The 26,292-nt window shown below is 37.2% G+C and overlaps 1 protein-coding gene across 4 annotated transcripts in view; it reads left to right on the forward strand.

Moving 5' to 3' along the window:
* The window catches only part of LOC115226650 (centlein-like), a 410,125-nt gene that overhangs the window by 348,661 nt on the left and 35,172 nt on the right, over positions 1 to 26,292 (forward strand). For all 4 annotated transcript variants that reach the window (XM_036500365.1, XM_036500367.1, XM_036500368.1 and 1 more), the window contains 4 exons: positions 18,536 to 18,629; positions 20,903 to 20,994; positions 22,836 to 23,019; positions 23,912 to 24,095. In XM_036500365.1, the coding sequence (XP_036356258.1) occupies positions 18,536 to 18,629; positions 20,903 to 20,994; positions 22,836 to 23,019; positions 23,912 to 24,095 (554 nt within the window). The remainder of the gene's footprint in view (positions 1 to 18,535; positions 18,630 to 20,902; positions 20,995 to 22,835; positions 23,020 to 23,911; positions 24,096 to 26,292) is intronic.

The raw sequence follows: 26,292 nt of genomic DNA on the forward strand, positions 1-26,292 counted from the left end.
TGTGTAAAGTCTAATCTAACATGTTTAAGTGTACTTGGACATGCAAAGACCTTTCGCTACAGAAATAATCTTGGGAAAAATTTCTCGTCTTAGACAGAAAGGGTGAAAACACACTGGGCTGTGAATGATGCTCTGCTGTACAGGTAATGTCAGTGTGCATATACATCAGAATGTAAATAATCTGAGAGAAAAACTAGGTATGCGAGGCACCAGATGTAGTGTGCAAGAGAGAAGATTACGCTGGTATGGCCATGTTATTCATATGGACAAGAACATAGCATCAAGAAGTGCTGATCTCTAATTGTGGAAGGGGTAGACCCAGAAAAATGTGAGATGAAGCAATGAGAAAAAAATCGTCAGATGTTGGGCCTCCCAGAGGGGAAAACAAAGGACCAAAACTTCTGGTGGTTTGCTGTGCTTGAGAAGGGACGTCAAGCTAAGTAAAATTGTGGTTGTCCTTGCATATAGGCATGTCCCCTACGTCCCTCTTCAGCTGAGTGATCCTAATCTTGCAGGCTCATGGATGCTGGTGCCTTTTAAAAGCATTTGCACTGGTGCTATGTAAAATGAAGAATAAAAGAACCAAGGTATTACCAATGATATTTTGGTTCAAATCCATTCACAATAAAAATAAAGCAAAATTCACTCAGTTTGATATTGTGGATTTCTAGCTATCGATATTGGAATCACTGTCACATAATACATTAGAGTTTGCATGTTCATTTACAACCATAGATGAGCAAGAAATACAGGTCATTATCCACAGACATAAGACATTGTTATTTAGTAACAGGTCTGTTTGGACCAAAAAAGATAACCAATGTGAACTATTCGATGTCCCAATGGGTTCATCATATGATAGCATGGACATATGTGATTTAGTTGGTTTATATGTATTAGACCATCTTAATTCGAAATTCCTCATCCATAGCATCAGTATATACTGCTACAACGCTTTAGCAGTATCACACAATTGTAATGGCCACACTATGGATTCCTTTAGAAAGCAATTTACTTCTACCTTCAAGTTTTTAGGATTTAATATACCTAGCAATACCAACCTAACTAAAACTGACTCTGTAAAAGTTTACTTAGATCTCAGAATCAATTCACGCAGTCTATTCCACAAGAATAACAAGAACCTTAAATATATTAATAAACACTCTTGTCACCCACCTATTGTATTTAAAAATTTTATTCCAAATATTAGCTGTGGGATCGCATGTCTTTCTTCTAAAAACTTTTCAAAAAGGCTGCACCATATTATAATAAGGTCTTTACTGATAAAATCTTCTATGACACCCTCACCTTTTCTATCATCTAGTCATAAGGGTTTATGGTTCGCCACCCACTTTGTCCCTTACTGTTTGGACAAATAAATGTAGGTTGGAGATTATTGCACTTAGTAGATATCCACTTCTTTACAACCCAGAGATACTATAAAATCTTTAACAGACATGCAATAAAAGTTACCTTTTCTTGTTTCCCTAATGTTAAGTCATATATCAATAAAGAACGGATGACTCAAGCCTGCCTTGGATGCACATGTAGGGACAAATCTAAATGTTCTCTAGGACAGAAGTGCAATATATCTTCCATTGTTTATGAAGCACAGGTTTCAGCAAATTACAACAATGGTCATGCAAATATCAGAGCTGTGGAAGGAAAATTTAAATCTAAATATAACAACCATCTTTTGAGTTTTAGGCACCATGATAAGAGACCTTCAATAACTGTTTCAGCTTTAATCTGAAAACTTAAAAATGAAGGGGCCAATTTCAACTTGAAATGGAAAATCCTCTCCAAATCCAGACCCTATATTAATCAGTCCAAAAAAATGTTCAGTATGTTCTTTTATATGTTCCTGCTGGCTGAAGCTGGGAAGGGAAACCTATGACATCTAGAAATTAAAATTTAAAACAAATTTAACAGCTTTACATATTATTAAATAACTCTTTCACAATATGACATAAATTTCTACTTCAAGACTACAGTTTATTCCAGTATATTCTTATTGACTATTTAAAAATGAATCTGTAAAAAGTAAAACCATTGTTAGACTACATTATCTTCGTTGAACATTACAGTTCATTTTTACTTAAGTAGACTTATGTCACTGTGATAACCATCCAAAAGAATTGTAACAGTCTACGGAATCACCATCAAATTATATATGCTGTTTTAGTTTAATTTGGATCATCCATTGTCAGAGCGTGTCTTAAGAGAAAAATTGAGTATTAAGGGTATAAGATGTAGTATACAAGAGAGAAGATTGTGCTGGTATGGCCATGTGGTGCATATGGATGAGGACAGCTGCATAAAGAAGTACCAATCTAACTGTAGAGGAAACATATGGAAGAGGTAGACCCAGGAAGACATGGGATGAGATGATAAAATATGGTCTTCAGATTTTGAGTCTCACAGAGGTGATGACAGGTGACTGAGACTTTTGGCGATTTGCTGTGCTTCAGAAGACACGTTAGGCTATGTGAAACTGTAGTCACAGACAGTGCCAGTGACATATAATAGGTGCCCATACCAGTGACACATAAAAGGCACCAGGTACACTCTGAGGAGCAAGGGTATCCAACCACAGAAACTAAGCCAAACTAGACTGGAGCCTGGTGCAGTTCTCTGGCTTACCAATTCAAGTCAAACCATCTAACCCATGCCAGCATGGAAAAGGGAAGCTAAATGATGATGACGATGATTGTCATCTGTTTTATTGTGTGAAACAAATTGTTGTTTTATTAGTATATTGGATCTAGTTTTGTAATCTCTGAACAGAATAAAGGTTTCAGAAATAGACTGTTTAAAAATGTAGCAGATCTATACTGTAATTTGAACTTGGAACTTTTTAGTTACCAAACACAAATAGTTGTAAACAGTATTTTGTCTTATCAGTAAAAATTTGATTAATGGTTTTCTTTATAAACAAGTAGGAATTTTGGGAATCTGATCAACAACTTACATTTATGAAGTCAACACAAATCAGTAAAATCAGATTTGTCATTTGCAACCAATAATTGGTGATATGTAGCAGAAAAATTTGAAGTAAAAGCAGAGTGGATCTGATGGAGATAGAGGAGAAATGCAGAGATTCAACAGATTCAACCTAGAGTCTGTGTAAGAAGGTATGAATTCGTTGTGTGGTTGCTTGACCTCCTAGAAATAGCAGCTACATTTTCCTCAAGCCACACTCACTATTGCCTTAGAGAGAAAAAGAGAACACATTGAAAAATGTAGTCCTATGTAAATTATGCCTGAAAAGAAAATGGAATGGAATAGTCCTGGAGAAAATTCCTTTGCTCATGAGTTAATTCAATTTGGACTGACCTGAGGCTAAACTAAAACACAAACAATATGTATGTGTCTAATAAATCAGATTTATCTTCAAAGCACCATTTGAGCGTGGCCATTTGAGCGTGGCCATTTGAGCGTGGCCATTGCCAGTACCGCCTGAGTGGCACGTAAAAGCACCCACTACACTCTCGGAGTGGTTGGCGTTAGGAAGGGTATCCTGCTGTAGAAACTCTGCCAGATCAGATTGGAGCCTGGTGCAGCCATCTGGTTCACCAGACCTCAGTCAAATCATCCAACCCATGCTAGCATGGAAAGCGGACGTTAAATGATGATGATGACAATGATGATTATCACTCCTGTTGATTTCGATGTATGAGTTTTTGAAGGAAAAGATTAAGAAAAGAAAAAAAAAAGGGTTTAAAAAGAAGCTGCATGTATTTGCAGTGTATGCTTGAGTATAATTTGAGTCCAGGTTGGGGTTTTGCTACGAAGTCACAGTGGAGACAATGATGATTTTGATTTTACTTGGAATTGGACAAATGTGTCTGTTGATTGGAGAATATCATTCTTTTATTGTTCTGTTTCTTCAACTCAAATTGTTTGGATGCTTCATGTCACATTCTGTGCCACTTTGATCAATCCCGGCAATAACTTTCCCAAGATTTTAAGTTAAGCTGTAAGGCTTTTAGCGATTGTTTCAACTTAGCAGGGTCTTCTTTTACCAACAAATCTCTCATCTTGTTGGCCATACAAAAGAATTTTCAGAATGCAGTCTTTTTTGCATTCAAACATGTCCTGCCAATCTGCAGTGAATTCTCAGTTGACTACATTAATAATAATAATTAGAAGAAGGATGAGGAGGAGGCGTAGAAGGCCTGAAATTTCAGTGGAAGGGTTATGTTGATTACATTGACCCCAGTATTTTGTTAGCACTTAATTTATCAACCCCTAAAGGATGAAATGCTAAGTCAACCATGGCAGAATTTGAACTCAGAATGTAAAGACAAATGAAATACTGCTAAGTATTTCACCTAGCATGCTAAAGATTCCGCCAGCTCATTGCCTTAATAAGAAGAAAAATCCTTTCTACTAAAAGCACAAGGCCTGAAGTTTTGGGGGAGGGGACGAGTTGATAACATCGACCCCAGTGTTCAACTGGTACTTATTTCATCAACCCTAAAAGGATAAAAGGCAAAGTCGACCTCAGCAGAATTTAATAATAATGATGATAATAATAATAATAATAATTCTTTCCATGATAGACACAAGGCCTGAAATTTTTGTGGAGTTGGGGAATGGGGGGACATGTTGATTGCATCAACTCTAGTGCTCAACAGGTACTTATTTTAATGACCCTGAAAGGACGAAAGGTAAAGTTGACTTCAGTGGTATTTGAACTCAGAATGTAAAGTCAGAAGAAATGCCACTAAGCATTTTGTTCAACATAATTGTAAGAAATTCAAGGAAAAGATATTAGCTGATTAAATCAACCTCAATCCTTCATTGATTCTATAAGGTTGTCCCAAAAGTTCGTAGAAAGTCTTGGAAAATAATGGTCTTTATTTTGAGGAATAATTTTTGTTAGTACTTGGCGAGTGAAAATTCAATTTTCGCAAGTGTTTACGAACTTTTGGGACAACCTAATACTTTTTTTTATCAATCATGGAGTGGAAGTGAAAGGCAAAATTGGCCTCAGCAGAATTGAATCAGGCAAGCCTTTGATCAAAAGCCTTCCAGCTGTGATCCTCCCATCTGTTTTGCAGAATATCTGAGACTACAATACCTAATATGGCCTCTCTTGTTTAAGATAATGAAGTTTGATTTGAAGGACATTTGGCTTCTCTTTCTTTCTGGTTGCGTAATTTATATAGAGACTCCATCATGAAGTTTTAGCAGGATCTAGCTAGGTTTTTACCAAGAAGCTATCTTAACTACTCCCTTCTTCTTCATGTGGTTTTCCAAAGTTTTCTTTTTTTTTATACTTCTTATCTCACCTATTGTGATGGCACATTGGCTTAGTGGTTAGGGTGTTGGACTCATGATCGTAAGATTGTGGTTTCAATTCCTGGATCAGGCAGTGTATTATGTTCTTGAGTAAAATACTTCATTTCACATTTTTCCAGTCCACTCAGCTGACCAAGGTGAGTGAGTTATCTTGCAATGGACCAGCATCCCATCCAGGTGGAGAATATATATACACCACAGAAGCCAGGAAACTGGCCTTAAGAATCTATATGACTCAAGAAGGAGCTTTACCCTTTTATTTCACCTTTTGTCTAATATTTTTGCTTTTTTTTTGTTTTGGTTTTGGTTTTCCTTTTAAGTGGATTTTATCTGTTCTTTCTTCTGTATTTTTTAACACATCTCTCTTAATGTTCTTTCTCATTTTTCTCTCTGGCTGTTTCTCATTATCTTTCTTTCTCCTTTAATTTCACTTTCTCTCTCTCTCTAGTCACATCAGACTTCACTTTTTTCTTAACCTCTTTTTCCCTTCTACATGTCTTCTCTCTCTCTCTCTCTCTCCTCTCTCTCTCTCTCTTCTTCTCTCTCTCTCTCTCTCTCTCTCTCTTTCTCCCTCTCTCACCCAACTATAACCCTTTCACTCACTTCCCATTCTCTCTCACACTTTACTTTCCATTTCCTCTTCCCTCACCAGCTTCTGTCTTGGACTGCCCTTTCTCATCACTTTGATTTCCACTCTCCACATTTCCTTTTACTTTATACTTTTAATCTCTCTCTCTCTCTCTCTCTCTCTCTCTCTCTCTCCTCTCTTACTTCTTCTTTTCTCTCTCTCTCTTTCTCTCCCCCCCCTTCTTCTTTCTTACCCCTTTCTTTCTCCCCACATCTCTTTATTCCATCTCCATTTTCTTGACCGCCCTCTTTCTCTTTCTCTCTTTCCTCTCTCCTTACCAGAATGATTACTCATGCATAATAACAACAACAATAATAATAATTTTTCCCTCAGAACTATCTCTCTTCTGTCTGTAGACGAACACAATGCCCAGAGCTTACTTCTATCTGATGACAGTTTGAATGCTGCTGCCCCTCTGCCGAAATTAATGAACATATTTTTGCCCCTCACCAACCCCTTACCAACCAGCATGTAATTTCTAAAAGATTCCACCACGGGCCACTGTTCTCACTTTAATCGTATCCATTGGACCTCCTCTGTAATTTGCCAAATTGAATTTGTCCAATATCTCCTCTCATCATCAGCACCTCCCTTACTATCAACCATCCTACACCACTGTCCCCTCTGCTTACCCACCCACCCACCCATCCACCACTATCACTGCTGCTATTACCATATTCTCTGGTCTTCTCTGTCCCTGCCCTAACATCTATCACTGCTCATCATCACTATCACACACATCACCACTACCCTCTTACTTACTGCTGCTTTCTACATCGTAATAGTAATAATAATAATAATAATCTTCATCGTTGTCATCATTGTCGTCATCACTGCCTCCACCATTTATACTGCTACCTCTGCTACACTCCTTCACTACATTCCAGTCTCTTTGCCATCAAAGAAGGAAACTATAATGATTGAGTACCATCCCCCCACACACTCTCTCTCTCTCTCTCTCCTCTCTCTCTCTCTCTCTTATACTGTATACACACATACACACCTATACTTTTGTGTGTGTGTGTGTGTGTACACATATATCTCCTATCATCCAGCCACAGAAACCATGCCAAATCAGGCTGGAACTTGGTGTAGCTCTCCAACATACCAGTTCCAGTCAAACCATCATGGAAAAGAGACTTTAAATGATGATGAGATGGATCATCATCATCATCATCATCATCATCGTTTAATATCCATTTTCCATGCCAGCATGGGTTGGATGGTTCGACCGGGTTCTGGGAAGCCAGGAGGCTGCGCCAGGCTCCAGTCTGATCTGGCAGTGTTTCTACAGCTGGATGCCCTTCCTAACGCCAACCACTCCGTGAGTGTAGTGGGTGCTTTTTACGTGCCACCGGCACAGGGGCCAGAGGAGGCTGGAAAACGGCCACGCTTGGTTGGTGCTTTTTACATGTCACTGACACGGACGCCAATCAGGTGGCGTTGGCATCAACCATGTTTGGATGGTGCTTTTTACGTGCCACCAGCACGGGTATCTTAGCTACAATTTCCATTTGATTTTTATTTTGATGTTGGTGTTGACATACTTGACTCAACAGGTTTCCTCAAGAACAGCCAGTCACTCCACAATAGATAGATAATTAGATAGACAGACAGAGAATGTAAGAATAATCTTACATACACATACACATGTATATATACTGCTTTTAATCAGAAGTTACAAAGTGACTTAAGAGCTGAAAGTTTCATGTAGGACACTCATTTCTGGTGATTAATAATATTAGTAATAATCCTGTCTTTTATTGGAACAAGGAATGAAATTTTGGGGCAGGGGACTAGTCTATTGCAACATCCTCAGTCCTTGACTAGTACTTAATTTATAGACCCCTATATGGATGAAAGACAAAGCCAACCTTGGTGGAGTTTGAACTCAGAATGTAAGACAGATGAAATGCAACAAATCATTTTGTCCATTACACTAATGGATCTGCCAGCTTGCCCCTATATTAATAATAATAATCATCATGATTTCAAATTTTGGCACAAGGCCAGCAGTTCCAGGGGAGGTGGGTAAGTTTATTATATCGACCTCAGTGCTCAACTGGTACTCATTTTATTAACCCTGAAAGGCAGAATTTGAATTCAGAATGTGAAGTCATACAAAATGCCACTGAGCATTTTACCCGATGTCCTAACAATTCTGCCAGCTCACCACCTTAAGTATAATAATGATAATCCTTTCTGCTATAGGCACAAGGCTTGAAACTTCGAGAGAGGGAGATAGTTGATTACATTGACTCCAATGTACAACTGATACTTATTTTATCGACCTCCAAAAATGCAAACAATTTTACCAGCTCGCCTCCTTAATAATAATGATCCTTTCTAGTATAAGCACAAGGCCTGAAATTTTGGTGGAGGGGACATTTTTCCAGTCCACTCAGCTGACCAAGGTGAGTAATCCTGCAATGGACCAGCGTCCCATCCAGGTGAATATATATATATATATATATACACCACAGAAGCCAGGAAACTGGCTTTAAGAATCTATATGATTCAAGAAGGAGCTTTACCCTTTTATCTCACCCATTGTCTAATATTTTTTTTTTTGGTTTTGGCCTGAAACTTCGAGTGAAGTTATAATGAATATGTATGCGTGTGATTTGAGATTACTATTTCAAAGCAGAGGATGATACTCTGAGCACTCTGAATTACTGACTTACCTGTATTTGGTCAGGCAACAATAATGCCAGAGTTTCAATGGTACTTAATTTATTGACCTTCAAAGGATGAAAGGCAAAGTTACCCTCTCAGAAATTAAACTTAGAATGCAAAGATGGACAAAATACTGCTAAGCATTTCGCTTAGTGTGCTAATGATTCTGACAGCTCACTGCCAGTAATAATAATCATAATAATTTCTACTCTAGGAACAAGGCTTTGAAAATTTGGTGGGGAAGGGGGTTAGTCGATTAGATTGAACCAGTGTGTAACTGGTACTTATTTCATTGACCCCCGAAAGGATAAAAAGTAAAGTCAACCCCAGTGGAATTTGAACTCAGAATATGAAGATGGACAAAATGCTGCTAAGCATTTTGCTCAGTGTGCTAACAGTTCTGCCAGCTTGCCACTGATGATAATAATAATAATAATAATGATAATGATGATAATAATAATAATAAAGTTATTATGATCTTCTACTATAATAATACTCTTGTGTTTTTCTCTGTCACAATATATGAATGAGAAAAGAAGGGGTGATAGATGAATAAGGAAGGAAAGTGTGATGATAAACTGGTGGGATGGTAAACATTCAATGCCAGGAAGAAAAATCAAACAGCATTTCAACTCTGTATGTGCATGTACAAGGGATGTATGTGAACATTGACAAGTGTATTAATTTGATTTACCATCGATATTTTATACATAAGATACTACATATTAGCCATCATTTTTGATGATACAGGGCCATCTAGTAGTAATAATGAATTGCTAGTACCGCCTGACTCGCCCTCGTGCCAGTGGCACGTAAAAGCACCTGCTACACTCTTGGAGTGGTTGGCATTAGGAAGGGCATTCAGCTGTAGAAACTCTGCCAGATCAAATTGGAGCCTGATGCAGCCATCTGGTTCGCCACTCCTCAGTCAAATCGTCCGACCCATGCTAGCATGGAAAGCAAACGTTAAATGATGATGATGATGTGTGAGTGTGATTTGAGATTACTATTTCAAAGCTGAGGATGATACTCTGAGCACTCTGAATTACTGACTTGATTGTATTTGGTCAGGCAACAAGAATGCAAATGTCATCATCATCATCGTCGTTTAACATCCGCTTTCCATGCTGGCATGGTTTGCACTGTTTGACTGAGGGCTGGCAAGCCAGAAGGCTGTACCAGGCTCCAATCTGATCTGGCAAAGTTTCTACAGCTGTATGCCCTTCCTGATGCCAACTACTCCGAAAATATAGCGGGTGCTTTTACTTGCCACCGGCATGAGGGCCAGTCAGGTGGTACTGGCATCAGCCATGCTCAAATGGCGCTTTTTACATGCTACCAGCACAGGAGCCAGTCAGGCGGCACTGGCAACGACCACATTCGAATGGTGTTTTTTATGTGCCACCAGCACAGGAGCCAGTCAGGCGACTCTGGCAACAATCACGCTTGAATGGTGCTTTTTACATGCCACCATCATGGGAGCCAGTCAACAGCCCTGGCAACGATCATATATGCATATCTACATGCTTGTACAGAGTGTGTGTGAGTCTTTATATGCATGCTAGTTGTATTTTTATTTTAATATGCTTATGTGTATATACATATGTAGATAAGCATATGTATATATGTATGTGTGTATACATACATTATGTATGTGTGTATACATACATTATGTATGTGTGAATATAAAGATATGCAAAACTGTATTTTTTTGGTTTTGTGTTGGCTTTGATATATTTTTGAGTGTGTTTGTTGTCAATTCTTTTATTATATTCATTTATTTCTTTATTTTTCATATAATGTTTCCCATCACCTCTCCCACCTCACTCGTCTATTTTTGATTCCTTTGATATAATTTGTATACATATTTTTTTTAATTGTATTCTTCCAGTCTCTCTCTCTCTCTCACACACACACACACACACACATTTCCGTCTATTTTCAAAAATTCAGTGTTCTATTAATATTAAGCAATTTTGCAAACACCGCCACCACTACAAATACTACAACACTAAAGGTGTTGATGATGATGATGATGAACAGAAACTTTTTTTTCTTACCTGAAAATTTCATAAACACCATTGCCTGTAGCTGTCACTAAATTTGCCAATAATAATAATAATTTTATCATGATCATCACCATTATCATCATCCTCATTATTATTATTATTATTATTATTATTATTATTATTATTATTATTATCATCATTATTATCATCATCATCATCATCATCATCATCATCATCATCATTATTATTATTATTATTATTTGTTGTTATATTTTCCACTGATGGATTAATGCTTTTAATAGATGCAGTGCATATTAGAGTCTGTCCATTCTGTCTACTTATCTGCCTATCTATCTGTCTGTCTATCTATCTATCTATCTATCTATCTATCTATCTATCTATCTATCTATCTATCTATCTATCTATCTATATGTGTGTATATATATATATATATATATATATATATATATATATGCCTGTCTATCTGTTGTATTTGTATGTATTTATACATCTGTGTTTGTAACTCATAAATTATGTTTCTAGATCATAATAGCTGGTAGCCATGTAATATTTTTTGGGTTTCTTTTGTTGTTTTGAATGTTTATTAGCAATAAAGGGAAATGTGCTATTTCTACTTCTACAGATAATATGTCATTTTCATAGTGTGAATTTCATCCCTGTCTTCAACTTTTTCATATATATACATATATATATATATATATATGCATGCACAAGTGGCTGTGGAAAGTAGCTTGCTTACCAATCACTTGGTTCCAGGTTCAGTCCCACTGCATAGCACCTTGGGCAAGTGTCTTCTACTATAGCCTCAGGCTGACCAAAGCCTTGTGAGTGGATTTGGTAGACAGAAACTGAAAGAAGCCCATCATATATATATATCATATATGTGTGTGTGTGTGTGTGGTGGGGTATATATGTTTGTGTGTCTGTTTGTCCCACCATTGCTTGACAACCGATGTTGGTGTGTTTACATCCCCATAACTTAGCAGTTCGGTGAAAGAGACCGATAGAATAAGTACTATGTTTTCAAAGAATATGTCCTGGAGTCGATTTGTTTGGCTAAAGCCAGTGCTCCAGCATGGCCACAATCACATGACTGAAACAAATAAAAGAATAAAAGAAAAACAGAATGTATGTATATAGTTGAGTACAGAGCATTATGATTCATTCTGAAGCTTGTGGATATTGAGTACTACACCAGGTTATTAGTCTCACAATGCCTAGGTAATGTGTGTGTATATATACACACATACATATAGATAGATAGATAGATAGATAGAACAAGCACATACACACACATTCTTTTATTCTTTTACATGTTTCAGCTGGAGCACTACCTTAAGGGATTTTTAGTCAAACAGAGCTGGGGCTATAGTAGCATTGAAACTGAGCCTGGAAGTAAGTAATGGTGAAGCAAACTTCTTAACCACATAACCATGCTGCACCTACATGCACACATACACAAGTACACACACATAAACATATATGTACACATGTGTATATAATCATCCTATATAGTTATATAAGACTGTGCTGTAATTCAGCAATTTCAAGAATATAATGTATTGTGAGCGCGTGGGTATTGGTACCCAGTCAACTTCAAAATTTTGGTAATGACTTAAAAAGAACTTGAAATTAAAAGAATTAAAACCAAAACTATAATTTCTTAATGGCGGCGAGCTGGCAGAAACGTTAGCACGCCGGGCGAAATGCGTTGCCGTATTTCATCTGCCGTTACGTTCCGAGTTCAAATTCCGCCGAGGTCGACTTTGCCTTTCATCCTTCCAGGGTCGATAAATTAAGTACCAGTTACACACTGGGGTCAATGTAATCGACTTAATCCGTTTGTCTGTCCTTGTTTGTCTCCTCTGTGTTTAGCCCCTTGTGGGTAGTAAAGAAATATATAATTTCTTAATGAATCAACTCAATAAGGTGGCAAGCTGATAGAATCATTAGCAGGCCGGGCAAAATGCTTAGCGGTATTTCGTCTGCTGCTACGTTCTGAGTTCAAATTCCGCCGAGGTCGACTTTGCCTTTCATCCTTTCGAGGGTCGATACATTAAGTACCAGTTACGCACTGGGTTTGATGTAATCGACTTAGTCCCTTTGTCCTTGTTTTTCCCCTCTATGTTTAGCTCCTTGTGCTGGCCAAAATGCCTGGTGTTATTTCACTGGTCTTTACATTCTGAGTTCAGATACCACCTAGATTGATTTTGCCTTCCATCCTTTTGGGGTCAATGAAATAAACACCAGTTGAGCACAGTAATTAACTTATCTCTACCCCTGAAATTGCTGGCCTTGTGCCAAAATTTGTCAGCAGTATGAGTGGCTGTGTGGTAAGAATCTTGCTTCCCAACCACATGATTCTGAGTTCAGTCCCAGTGTGTAGCCCATCATATATGTATATATATATATATATATATATATATATATATATGTCAATATATCTATGTGTGTGTGTCTTTGTGTCTGTTTCCCCCCCCCCCCAATCACCACTTAACAACCAGTGTTGGTGTGTTTATGTCCCCTGTAACTTAGTGGTCCAGCAAAAGGAACCAATAGAATAAGTACCAGGCTTAAAAAATAAGCACTGCGATCAATTCATTTGACTAAAAGTTTTTCAAGATGGTGCTCCAGCATGGCCACAGTCTAATGGCTGAAACAAGTAAAAGATAAAAGAGAAGATAAATTAAATTAATGGCCTTTAACCCACAAAGAAAACCACTGAACACACCATAGTCTTGGAGTAAAGATTGTTTGCCAACATAACATGGCAGTCCTGGTTTAGGACAAATGTTGCTGCAATTTAGCCCCAGGAGTCATTGTCTCCAGCTGGTCATACGACACAATCTGTGTCCGTATATTTTCGAACAAGGGAATCTAGCACCCCCATTCAGCTCAAAGCAATGTCTGTGTATCACGATTTCCAGAAATTGCAATACACAAATATTGTTTTGAGCTGATTTAGGGTGCTAGATTCCCTTGTTCGAAAATATACAGACACAGATCGTGTCGTATAGCCAGCTGGAGACAATGACTCCTGGGGCTAAATTACAGCAACATTCATCCTAAACCAGGACTGCCATGTTATGTTGGCAAACGCTCCAAAGTATTGTTGCTGAATATCTCTCGTTATGAGATTCAAAAATAGTAATTTTCTAACACCATAGTCTTGTTATATATTCCAATAAGAATTTGATTAAATGGTCCCAACTGAAAATCCTCTTAAAGTGATTTGAACTCAGCACCACTATAAGTTGACAAAACATTAGACAATCCAATAATGGAACCTCTGCATGGTCACTTGGGCTGTTAAAAATCTTAGCCTATTCTCCTTCAAATCACACCCTACCTTTTTAATCTGACCCCCCCCCCCCACTTGAGATTGCCTCTGGTTATGGTACAAAAGTTTTTCAAAATCACATGTTTATATTTAAATCAAAAACCTGCTATCATAGATTTTATCTGTAAGAACTTTTTGTTGAGAAATTGTGCACAGCTGTGAGATCATGAAGCACTGAGGTGAGGATTGGCAACATGAAGGGCTTCTAGCCTTTGAAAATCTACCCCAATAAATTCCATCTGACCAATGCAGACATGGTATTAAACTAGGTATTAAAGGACAATGATGATAATACAAGCTATTGTATTAACTCACTGATTAGTTAAAACAATATTAATTCATTTTTCTACAACTTGTCTTTCATTTGGAATTCCTTCTTGTATATCTTACACATTTTGTGGAAAGATCTAAAGTAAATGATTGATTCAGCTCCAGTTTATGACTGGTATCTATGTTACCAAGCTGCAAATAAATGAAAACCAATGTTGTCGTTTCTGTCTATATCTCTTTATATTCTCAATTGAAATTAACCCAGGTTTACTATGTATTTCATTCTTCTATATTCAATAAAATGGGTATCAATTGATAAATATGGGTCATGGCCCCAGCATGGCCACAGTCTAGCAACAAAAATCATTTAAGAATATGAAATATAAATCTTATGAAAATTTATAGGTCAGGCAATTTTGAAAATTATAGCTCACTTGTTATGACTTTCTCTTCATATGTGTGTGTGTATATATATATATATATATATTCAAAAATATAAGGAATGGCCATAATAGGACATTCGACTCACTAGAAAGAGCAGTCAAACCCAAACCGCTAATAGTTGTAATTCTGAAATTGAAAGAGAAATAAAAACATTTACCCCTTCTCTTTCAATTTCTGAATTATAACTATCAGCGGTTTGAGTTTGGCTGCTCTTTCTAGTGAGTCGAATGTCCTATTATGGCCATTTTTGAATGTATATTATATAGTCTTTGACTATCTTTTCTTTCTCGCTGGACCGCTGGTAGCGGAGAATTTTTTCTAGAATTTTTTGCTACCCTTATATTTATTAATATATATATATATATATATATATATATATATATATATATATATATTCATAATGAATTATAGAACAATCCGGAAATGAATCAGAGACAGTTTGTCTATTACAAGATATTGCAAAACGTATTCTTGACACAGTTTATATTTATATTTAAAAAAAAAAAGAAAAAAAAACATAAGCATATTTCCAGCAAAGCTTTTCCATTAAGCTCAAAAAGCAATCTGATACCTCACTCCCCATACACACATGCACTGCCACCCTACACATTCCTTCTTTCTTCAAAATTAAAATCTACTCTGCTGGTCTTAATGGATCTAACACATGCTGGCAAACTTAAGAACGGATAATAAAATAACATAACAACACAATGAAAAGAGATTGAGCTATTCATAATTATTGGAATTATGATATATCTCTTCATATTTTATATATTCATTGATAAAATGTAATGAATTTATTTGCTTTTATCGTTATTGATTGACTTAGTTAATCAATAATAAAGCTTTATTAGTTGAGGTGATGATGATGGTTGTGGGCTGGGATGGCACATGTACGTTATATCAATGTTTGTGAGTTCATACTTTGCTATACATAAACTGCTTTACTTTTTTTTTTCTTTTATTATTTTTGTGAAATTTCACTAATGAGGAAGTGGGGGTGGGGGTTGCATTGGTTCTTATCAACTGGAGAAACAGAGATGGCTTAATGATGACAGAGAATGAGTTCAGAGCGGAGTGGAGGAAAAGTACAGAGGAAGATGGGATTGATCAATGTTTAGAGCAGGGCAGTGTTTCCCAATTTATTTTCCTCCAGGCCACACTATAATTTTACTGAAAAATGTCTGCCCCACCAGCAGTTGAGAAAAAATAAAAACTTTATTTTTAATATTTTATCACAGTTGTCTAATTCAAAAGAATCTACCTGTGACCCTTTTTATTAAGTACTGCAGAAGAAAAAAAGTACATAGTTGACTAAGAAAAAAGTATATATATATCATCATCATCGTTTAGGTTGGACGATTTTGACTGAGGGCTGGCGAACCAGATGGCTGCACCAGGCTCCAATCTTTATCTGGCAGAGTTTCTACAGCTGGATGCCCTTCCTAACGCCAACCAGTCCGAGAGTGTAGCAGATGCTTTTTACATGCCACCGTCACGGGGGGGCCAGTCAGGCAGTACTGGAAATAACCTCACTCGAATCTTTTTACACATGCCACCAGCACAGGTGCCAGTATGGCACCTGTGCTGGCTATATATATATATATACCCAGGCCTATTCTCCATTTTTTAGGAGTGGGTAGACACAAGACACATGCCAGGCATTCCATTCATTTCCCAGCTCAAAGACGCGAGCCCCATTCTCTGCTCAGGTCAAGGCATAGAACGCAACCCCCAATATCAGCAGCAGGGCCCAACAGCATATGCTGGTTTACCCCCACCACATCATGCTGGTGCCATATCCCTTTGAGCAACATCAAATTCACTCATCCGTCCACAAGCACTCTCCAAGCTTTCCTATCATTTATAAACTCTCTTGACTCTCTCACTCTAACACCTCTAACCACCAAAGCTTTCCTCACTCCATCCATCCACACAAACTGAGGTCTGCCTCTGGTTCTACTTGCCTACCACTTCTGCCTTGTGAACCTCTTTAATGAGAACCTTGTGCCTGGTGACAATGGCAGATTTCCTTGATTCAAGGAGAGTTTTGCTAGCTTTGGCTGTAGCATCAGAATTGTGCTATACTGTAGCAAGCAGTCTTCACACAGTGTGCTTGGCTGGAGCAATCAGTTTGGTTAGGTTGAGTATATATGTAGCACATTTGCTGTGTAAAAGAGAATTTCTCAGTTCCATCATCATCATTATCCTCATCATCATCAATTAGCATCTTCTTTCTATGCTGGCATGGGTTGATCGGTTTGACATGGAACTGACTAGCAGGGAGATGTCCAGACTTCAATTGTCAGTTGTGGCATGATTGCATTAACGCAGCACCAGCACAGGTGCTTTTTAAATGGTACCAACACCTGAAAGGACAAGCCTGTATGTGTGGAAAACAGAAATTTTACTCAGCTTGATGTATCTTATCAAGTACAGCAAATCGCAACATCTCCTGGTCCCTTGTCACACTAAAATAAAAATAAAAGAATTTTGGATTCCACATCTGGCTTGGCTTCATGCTCTTGCTTGATGGCACCAGGGTCACACAAACACACACAGATATATATACATATACATATATACGACAGGCTTCTTTCAGTTTCCGTCTACCAAATCCACTCACAAGGCTTTGGTCGGCCTGAGGCTATAGTAGAAGACACTTGCCCAAGGTGCTACACAGTGGGACTGAACCCGGAACCATGTGGTTGGTAAGCAAGCTACTTACCACACAGCCACTCCTGCACCTTATAATGTTTTTAATTTTCCAGTTGTTTTAGCAATTAGTCAATGAATCTTCTAAATTTAATTAGTTTTTAATCAAGTCCTCAAAATTTTCATTTGCATCTTGATATCTCCATCCACAACTTAATATAAGCCCAGTTTTGACTGAATAAAAGTGTTCTATTTTCTAAGGAATTTTCCTATTGCTAAAATTTATTGTTGTATGAGATGTTGAAATTTGTTTGTTTACATTGCTAGTTAGGGATATCCTCATCAGCAAAGCAAGGCAATCTGCTCTTCTTCTGTCAAAGGAATAAAAAGGTTTGCTTCCCCTGTATAGCATGTTTCTATGGAATATGCATTGATGAAATGTATGACTTAGTTTGCAAATTGTAATCATTGTACAAATAAATTATGTTGTAGTACCTAATTATTTAAGAGTTTTGAATAAGAAACCTTATTTCTACATCAGTGACGCATACAAGATTAATATTGAAATATCTGTTTCAGAATTTCCTTTGTAAGATTGCTTATATGCTTATTACACTGTGTAACAAAAATTTTGTGTGTGTGTGTTTTTTTTTTTGTTTTTTTTGTCTTTAGTCAGTAAGGGTTATTTTCTGTTTGCTTCTATTTAGAAATCAAATGGAATGGCTACAATTCCCTGAAAAAACTGCTTTTATGACTTGGACATCAATGTTTTAAAACTGACTTATTTTCAATTACATTTCAGACAGATTCAGTGCTGAATTGCCAAAGCAGAAATATTTCTAAAACAAATATTCTGCTCAGTACCACAGATTCACTTGTCAGTTGCTTGACCATGACCACTTGAGCAAGTCCCTTAGTGGCTGAAAATATGTGCATCTCTGATCATGTGTAGAAGTAGTGTGGGAGCATCATAGCTGTGTGTTTGAATAAATGTAACAAAAGAAAAGTTTGAAGGAAATATAACCATTTTTCATATTTTCTAAGGGTAACCAACTAAGAAATACTAGTGGCTACCAAGGGCAAAAGTCGTGTTATACAGTGTTGTCGTAACAAACATGATGTGCCGTGTTTTAAATGCTTGTGGTTTTACTTTGTCATCTTAATAACAATGATTCTTCTTTACAGATTAAAGCAGAGACTTCATCAAGAAGTAAATCAAGTTCAGAAACTTGAGCAACAACTAAGGGCTAGAGAAAATGTCCAGAGCTCATCAGAACAAGTAAGCCCTTAGTTAATTCTACTGAAAGTTCTATAGTTAAATTAACCAAACTTATCATGCGCCTTTATTGTTTCATTTTCATATAATCATGTAGTTGTTAGGACTTTAGTATTAAAATCAAGATGGCAAGATGGAAAAATTGTTAGCATGCTGGGGAAAATGCTTAGCAGCATTTTGTCTGTTTTTTACATTCTGGGTTCAAATTCCACCAAGGTCAGCTTTTCCTTTTGTCCTTTTGGGTTCAGTAAAATAAGTACCAGCTCAGCACTGGGGGCAATGTAATCGATTTACCCTCACCCCACTCCCAAAATTACTGGCCTTGCACCAAAATTTGAAATCAATATTACATTTGACTACGTTGATCTCTAACTCCTAAAAGATGAGCTATCAGTTGGATTATTATATATTTTTTATTTATGCGACCTTTTCAAGCCTAGCCAGGCTCATGGGTCCGGTTTCTGTGGCGTATGTGTTCCCACCCACCCACCCCAGCTGGACAGGACGCCAGTCCATCACAGTGTTACTCAAGAGACAGGAAGAGAGAGTGAGAGAAAGTTGGGGTGAAAGAGTACAACAGGGGTTGTCACCACCCCCTGCCAGAGCCTCGTGGAGCTTTAGGTGTTTTCACTCAATAAACACACACAATGCCCTCGTCTGGGAATCGAAACCACGATTCTCTGACTGCAAGTCCGCTGCCCTAACCACTGGCCCATTGCGCCTCATCAGTTGGATTATAATAAATATAATTTTTCTATAGGTTTTATTCCACCTATATTGCAGTTTCTAGGTCCTAGTTATCATGTGCATGTGTGTATATGGTTTAGTTTCCTTGAATATACACTTTGTTCTTCATGGTTACGGAAAAGGCACAAGCATGGCTGTGTGGTTAACACACTCACTTTACAGGTAGATTGTTCTTTGTTTTTCCTCCTGCTGCACAGCAGCTTAGGTGAGTGCCGTAACTTTGACTTACCATCAAAGCCTTGAAAGTAAATTTTGGTAGAGGTAACTATGGGTTCTCATTACACACACACATACATTGATAGACAGGTACATAGATATAAATATGGATGTGTACAGTAGTGCTTGAGGATATATAGAGCCACTCCAGTGGAACAAACCTGTGATCAAAAGCAATCCAGTCATGACCATCCCATCTTTTTATATATTAAAAACTACACTGACTGATGTTAGGGTGTAATTTGATGGAAATTTGTTGTTATTTCTAGCAAATCCAGCAGTCATGTGGAGGCTTTATTGGCAGTTCAAAAGCACCAAGTTAGAAGTAGATGTACTGTTGTTATTTGTTCAGCATGTCTGGTTGTGATAAAGTAAATTGTTAGATTGTCTTTCCCTTATCTGGGGACAATTCTTGAGTATCAAGCTGATCTCCTCACTCAGAGTTGGTGACAAAATATCACCAGGCATTTGTTTATTTCTTTATTTAGTTTTTTAGGTAAGGTGATTTTAATAAATCAAGAATTTATCAATTTATCCTGTATTTAACATACCTTTATTTATATTTGTAGTCCAAGCCCATGTTAGTTTTTTTTCCTATTAATCTGTATACATAAATATACATATACATACACACATAAAACCACTACGCTCATAAACATACATGCATGCGTATATACAAATATACATATGTACATGCAAACTAACAGACAAACAGACAAACAGTTATGTGTATATACATACTAGCAGGACCCGTGAATATTTCACAGAATTAATGGTAAACTTATTGGGTTATTTCTGAAAACTTTATCAAAAAAAAACCTAAAAGCATAGCCTGTGTTGTGTTTGTATCAAAAGATTGTCGTTCATCTGCTAATCATTGACAAGTGAAGGAAATTGGAATACGATGATTACTTAATGCATGTACAATTTTATAGACTTAATACACAATACTCTCCCTCTTTCTCTCTCACTCTTCACCTTACCCTCTTTTTCTCTCACCATTTTCTTTCACTTCTCTCCTTTTCCTTCTAATCATGTGAAAGTGTTACAGACAGGCTAAGTAATGGAAGGAAAAAAACAGTACTAAAAAAAATTACGCATTTCACTCACCACCACTTCTCTCTCCCCTCCCCCTCATTTCCCCCTCTTCCCCATCCCCCCTTCAACTAATCACATGAAAATGTTACGAATGGGCTAAGTAATAGAGTGACAAGCAGAATTATTATAAGATATATCAGTCTGCCATGATCTATTGCCCAGCCTTCTCCTTTCATTCTCCAAGACTTCATCTAACTGCATCATTCCACCTTCAGAAACTGCCAAATCATGATTCTGACTCCAAGCAAGTTGTGCCCGAAAAGCTCAATGCAGACAACAATGGAAAGGCTTCTAACAGTCCTCATAGGTAAGCTAATAATTTTTCTTGAATTATACCATCCCTGTGTAAATGTGTGTTGTTTATATTACAGTAACTTGCATTGCTTCAAATGCTTTTCTAGAAACTATCTTCTCTACAGCAAAACCCCTGTGCCTGTTCATCTATCATCCTTTGTCTTCCTACGCCTAACATAAAGTCACCGCCCACTTATGAGCCCAGGAACATGAAATGCAGGGGGTGCAAGTGCACCTCCTAAAATTTTTGTGGGAATGCAAAATCAAAATTTGCATCCATACTTAATTTTCTCATGTTTAGAAAACAGTGCATAAAAAGTGATCTGTAAAAAGTAACTCAAAGACAGATTTCTTCTCAAAGAACAAAAATAAATAAAAAAATAAATAAAACCTTGTTTGTAAAAAATTTTGGACCTGAGTTTGCATCCCCTAAGCAAATTTCAGTCCCAATCCAATGTTTCCTCTCTGCTACAAACCCATTTGTTCTAGGATCTTTTCTTTGTCTTGTAAGTTACTTGGTGACCTCACTAGCGCCAATGTCTTGAAGAAAAGCATTCAATATACTCTGTAAATTGATTGGAGTTAGGAATAGCATCTAGTCATAAAAACCATGTCAAGAGGGCATTGAAGTTCAGTACAGTTCACCAGCTTAGCTTCTCAGATCCATCTCATGCCAGCATGATAGACAGATGTTAAATGAGTGAGATGGAAATTATAAAAACTAAAATGTGTTTGTCAACATATATTTTGGTACTATTTTCCTTCATTTATGGATCCTTTGATGACTGTACATTCCAATTATGTTCCAGTCCTTAATGTCCAGCTTCAGTCACTGATGGTACAATTCTGTTTCTCTTAGTTAAGTTGCACTTACATGACATTGATCAACCCATAGGTTTAGTAGACAGTATTTGCCCAAGACAGTATGCAATAGTATTGAACTCAGAACCACATAGAAGCTGAGGGAATCTCTTAATGACTGAGCTTGACCTACATCCATCTATTTGTAGAATTTACCAAAAATCTAGACTTTTAGAAAGTTTTGATGGTTTATCTTTTCTTTTACTTGTTTCAGTCATTAGACTGTGGCCATGCTGGGGCATCATCTTGAAGAACTTTTAGCTGAATGAATCAATCCTGCTACTTATTTTTTAAAGCCTCATACTCATTCTATCAGTCTCTTCTGTTGAACTGCTAAGTTACAAGGGACACCAACACTGATTGTCAAGTAGTGGCAGGGGACGAACACAGATACAAAGACACACACACAAAGATATATAAAACAGGTTTCTTTTAGTTTCTGTCTACCAAATCCACTCACGAGGCTTTGGTCAGCCTGAGGCTATAGTAGAAGACTCTTGCCTAAGGTGTAACACAGTGGGACTGAACCTGGAACCATGTGGTTAGGAAGCAAGCTTCTTTAGAATATTTTTTTTAATCAAATTTTCAATTTTGAAGATGTATTTGCCTGGAAAGTGATTTGATTTGAGACTGTCTGTTTAAACTAAAGCAATTTACAATTTGTAAGACACATATTAACCATTAAAAATACACAAAACTGTTAACTTCACTTAAAGATTTATTATTTGGTGCCAGCATTTTTGTTGTACCAATTATGACCTGGTCACTGACAAGGTTCCACTGTAACAGGAGGTCGGTGTCACTGACCTGGTCACAATTAGTGCAACAAAAATTTTGAACCAAATAATAAAAGCTTTTGAGTGGCTTCTATGTTGTAATTATTTTGAATTTTCAATATTTTTTCCTTTTGTTTTTTTTTTTATTTTAATGCTTCATGTAATTTTTTTTTCTCCAAAAGTCATTATAGATTTTCTTGAATAATTATACATTTAGATCACTTGGGTCATCTCCAGCATCTCCAAAATCTCCAAACAATATCGTTGAGTCTTGGCCTCTTCATACATCACTGTCAGAGCCTTGTCTACCACAAAAATTATCTCTTAATCATTCAGGTAATGGTTTAAACAATGTTCCTGAAATCTCTGAATCATCTTCATCTGCCGGGAATATCAAAACGGTTAGTATTTCTTTGAATAAAACCAAACATGTTAAATGCAAGATATATATATATATATATCAGGTCATCCCATAAGTTCTGTCCGAATTTTGAATAAAGAAAACAAGTGGTCAAATGTTATATTTAATTGAAATTTAATCATCAGTGTACTTTCCCTAATTATCTTTGACTTACTTCCATCTATTTACAAGCTTTTTAATCCCATCAATGTAAAACTCTTTTGGTTTCAAAGCAAAGCACTCTGAAAGTTCAGTTTCGACCTCCTCCTCACTTGCAAAAGTTATGTGCCCCAAATGATTCTGTAAACTACGAAACAAATGGTAATCTGAAGGAGCAAGGTCAGGAGAATAAGGTGGATGAGGAATTTTTTCCCAACCAAGCTCTTCAATCTTCTGTGATGTGATCTTTGCAGTGTGGGGTCACACATTGTCCTGATGAAACATCACTTCTTTTTGATTCACTAAAGCGGGTCTTTTTTTCTTCAAAGCTTTGTTCAAACACACTAATTGCTGACAGTAGACTTGAGCATTGATTGCTACATTAGGTAGTAACAATTCAAAGTGAATTACTCCTTTACAATCCCACAAGATAGAGAGAAGAACTTTTTTTCCATGAAGTTCCCTTCTCGGTTGTAGTTGAGCTTTTTCCTTTTTACCAAGCCACTGTTTACGACGTTTAATATTTTTCATTACCAGTCACAAGTCTATCCAAAATGGGTGAAATGAGTTCGTGAGAATGGAGAGAAGAGCAGATGTCAACTTGGAATTTGCAGTTGCTTTCAGACAATTTATGAGGCACCTATTTTCCAAGTTTAGGAACCTTTCCAAGTTGTTGAAGATGACGATAAGCAGTCTAATTTTTCTCTAAGATTTATTTCTCAATGTTTGTTCAGGTGGTGGTACATAGCTACATAAAGGGTGATGCCAAAGCTCGAGGCGGAGTTTCACAGCTGAAGCAGCCTAAACTCAAACTGGGAAGCTGCAATATGAAAACCAATGTTACACAGTGCAAAAGAAACTATTCTGAACCTGGTGGAAAAGTTATCAGATCCAAACCTCATGTGGCTATACAAAAAGGTAAATTCAGTCCATTTGTTCAAAAAGTGACTTCATAAATGAGTGATATTATTAATTTTTTTGTGGGGAGTGGTGATATTTGCTTCATTTCATTTTCTTTCATTTGCTGTGTGGCCTTTCATCCTTTCAGGGTTGATAAATTAAGTAAGAGTTACGCACTGGGATCTATGTAATCGACTTAATCCCTTTGTCTGTTCTTGTTTATCCCCTCTATGTTTAGCCCCTTGTGGGCAATAACGAAATAAGAAGCTTGCTTCCCAGCCTCATAGTTCATCTTAGGCAAGTGTCTTCTACTCTTGCCTCAAGCTGACCAAAGCTTTGTGAGTGGACTAGATAGTCAGAAACTGAAAGAAGCTTGTCGTATACAGGTAATGAGAGGCGAATGGGAAATATAGAACTCAAAATATGAATATTAGTATATTTTTATTAATACTTAGCAGAAACAACAGAGTAACTCAAAGGCGAGTTTCGAATGATTACATTTGACAGAGTAATCTGAATGCTAAAAGCTTAATCCTTTTGAGTTGATTGGTCAAAACTATTAGGTCAAGCTTTATGTGCTAGATAGAAACCACAGCTAATCTCTCCAATAACATCTCTATTTTTCCTTGTCCATTAAGATTCGTATAATTTCTACAGAATTCTAAATGACATACATTTTTTCCCCTCATTTTAAATCTATTATTATAGATAGGTTTTGTCTCTAATGTATATCTGTTGTTGCTGTAGTTAGCCCTGGGCCAGTCCTGCTCAGCAATATCATATAATCAAACTGTTACCAGTTGTGACCATCACTTCTTAAAATGCAAATGGAATTATACTAGAGGCTCCTTCTTTTATTACAAATACTTTTCCTCTGCATACACAAACATAAAGCATGCAGTCAATTGTATTCTTTGTTTTTACTCTTTTACTTGTTTCAGTCATTTGACTGTAGCCATGCTGGAGCACCACCTTTAATCGAGCAAATCCACCCCAGGACTTATTCTTTGTAAGCCTAGTACTTATTATATCAGTCTCTTTTGCTGAACTGCTAAATTATGGGGATGTAAACACACCAGCATCAGTTGTCAAGCAATGCTGGGTGGACAAACACAGACACACAAACATACACACACACACATATATATATACATATATACAACAGGCTTCCTTCAGTATCCATCTACCAAATCCACTCAAGGGTTTGGTCAGCCTAAGGCTATAGTAAAAGACACTTGACCATGGTGCCACGCAGTGGAACTGAACCCGGAACCATGTAGTTCATAAGCAAGCTACTTACCGCACAGCCACTCCTCAAGAAATTACAGTGTTTAAACAATTCTCTTTTTCTGGACTATAGTATCCCTCAAGCTGCAAAAAAAAAGAAGCCAAAAAAAGCAGCCAGACCTTACTCATATCATATTCTTCTGTCTTAAAATGAAGAACCCAGTAGATAGTGAAACCCTAGATACATTATGCATGAAATAAGAAAATGAGATGGTCATTCCTCGATTGTCATTATCATCGTCATCATCATTGTTTTAATGTCTACTTTTCCATTCTTGCATGGATCAGATTATGGTACTTTGGGGTAGAGGTTTCTATGGTCATATGCTCTTCTTGGCACCAATTCCCACCTGTGTTCAAGCATGGTAATAATCTCCCAGCTTATGAGCCCTAGTGACATGCAATTAGACTGAACCAAAAATCAAATAGTTGGAAAGTGAACTTAACCACATAGCCATACCTACACCTACAATAACAGTATCATCATCATCATCATTTAGTGTCCGTTTTACCATGCTGGCATGGGTTGGATGGTTTAAATGGATCTGGTAAGACTGGGGGCCGCACCAGGCTCCATTGTCTGTTCTGGTTTAGTTTCTACAGCTGGATGCCTTTCCAAATGCCAACCACTCCACAGAGTATACTGGGTGCTTTTAATGTGGCACCATCACTGGTATCAATTCTGCTGTCATGGACAGGTCTTCTCAGTTCAACAATGCACCAGATATCTCAGTCCTTAGTCATCTCCTTCATAAGGCTCAATGTCTTGAGATCAGCCTTCAATACTTTGTCCCATGTCTTCCTGGGTCTCCCTCTTCCACAAGTTCCATTCATTTTAAGTGATCATTTTAGTTACTAACTAGCTTAAAAGCTGCACTCCAAGTGGATTTTTAAGCTTGCTCCTGTGGAGGGCTAACTGGGCCTACAG

The sequence above is a fragment of the Octopus sinensis genome, linkage group LG2 (genome assembly GCF_006345805.1).
Source record: "Octopus sinensis linkage group LG2, ASM634580v1, whole genome shotgun sequence".
Lineage (NCBI taxonomy): Eukaryota > Metazoa > Mollusca > Cephalopoda > Octopoda > Octopodidae > Octopus > Octopus sinensis.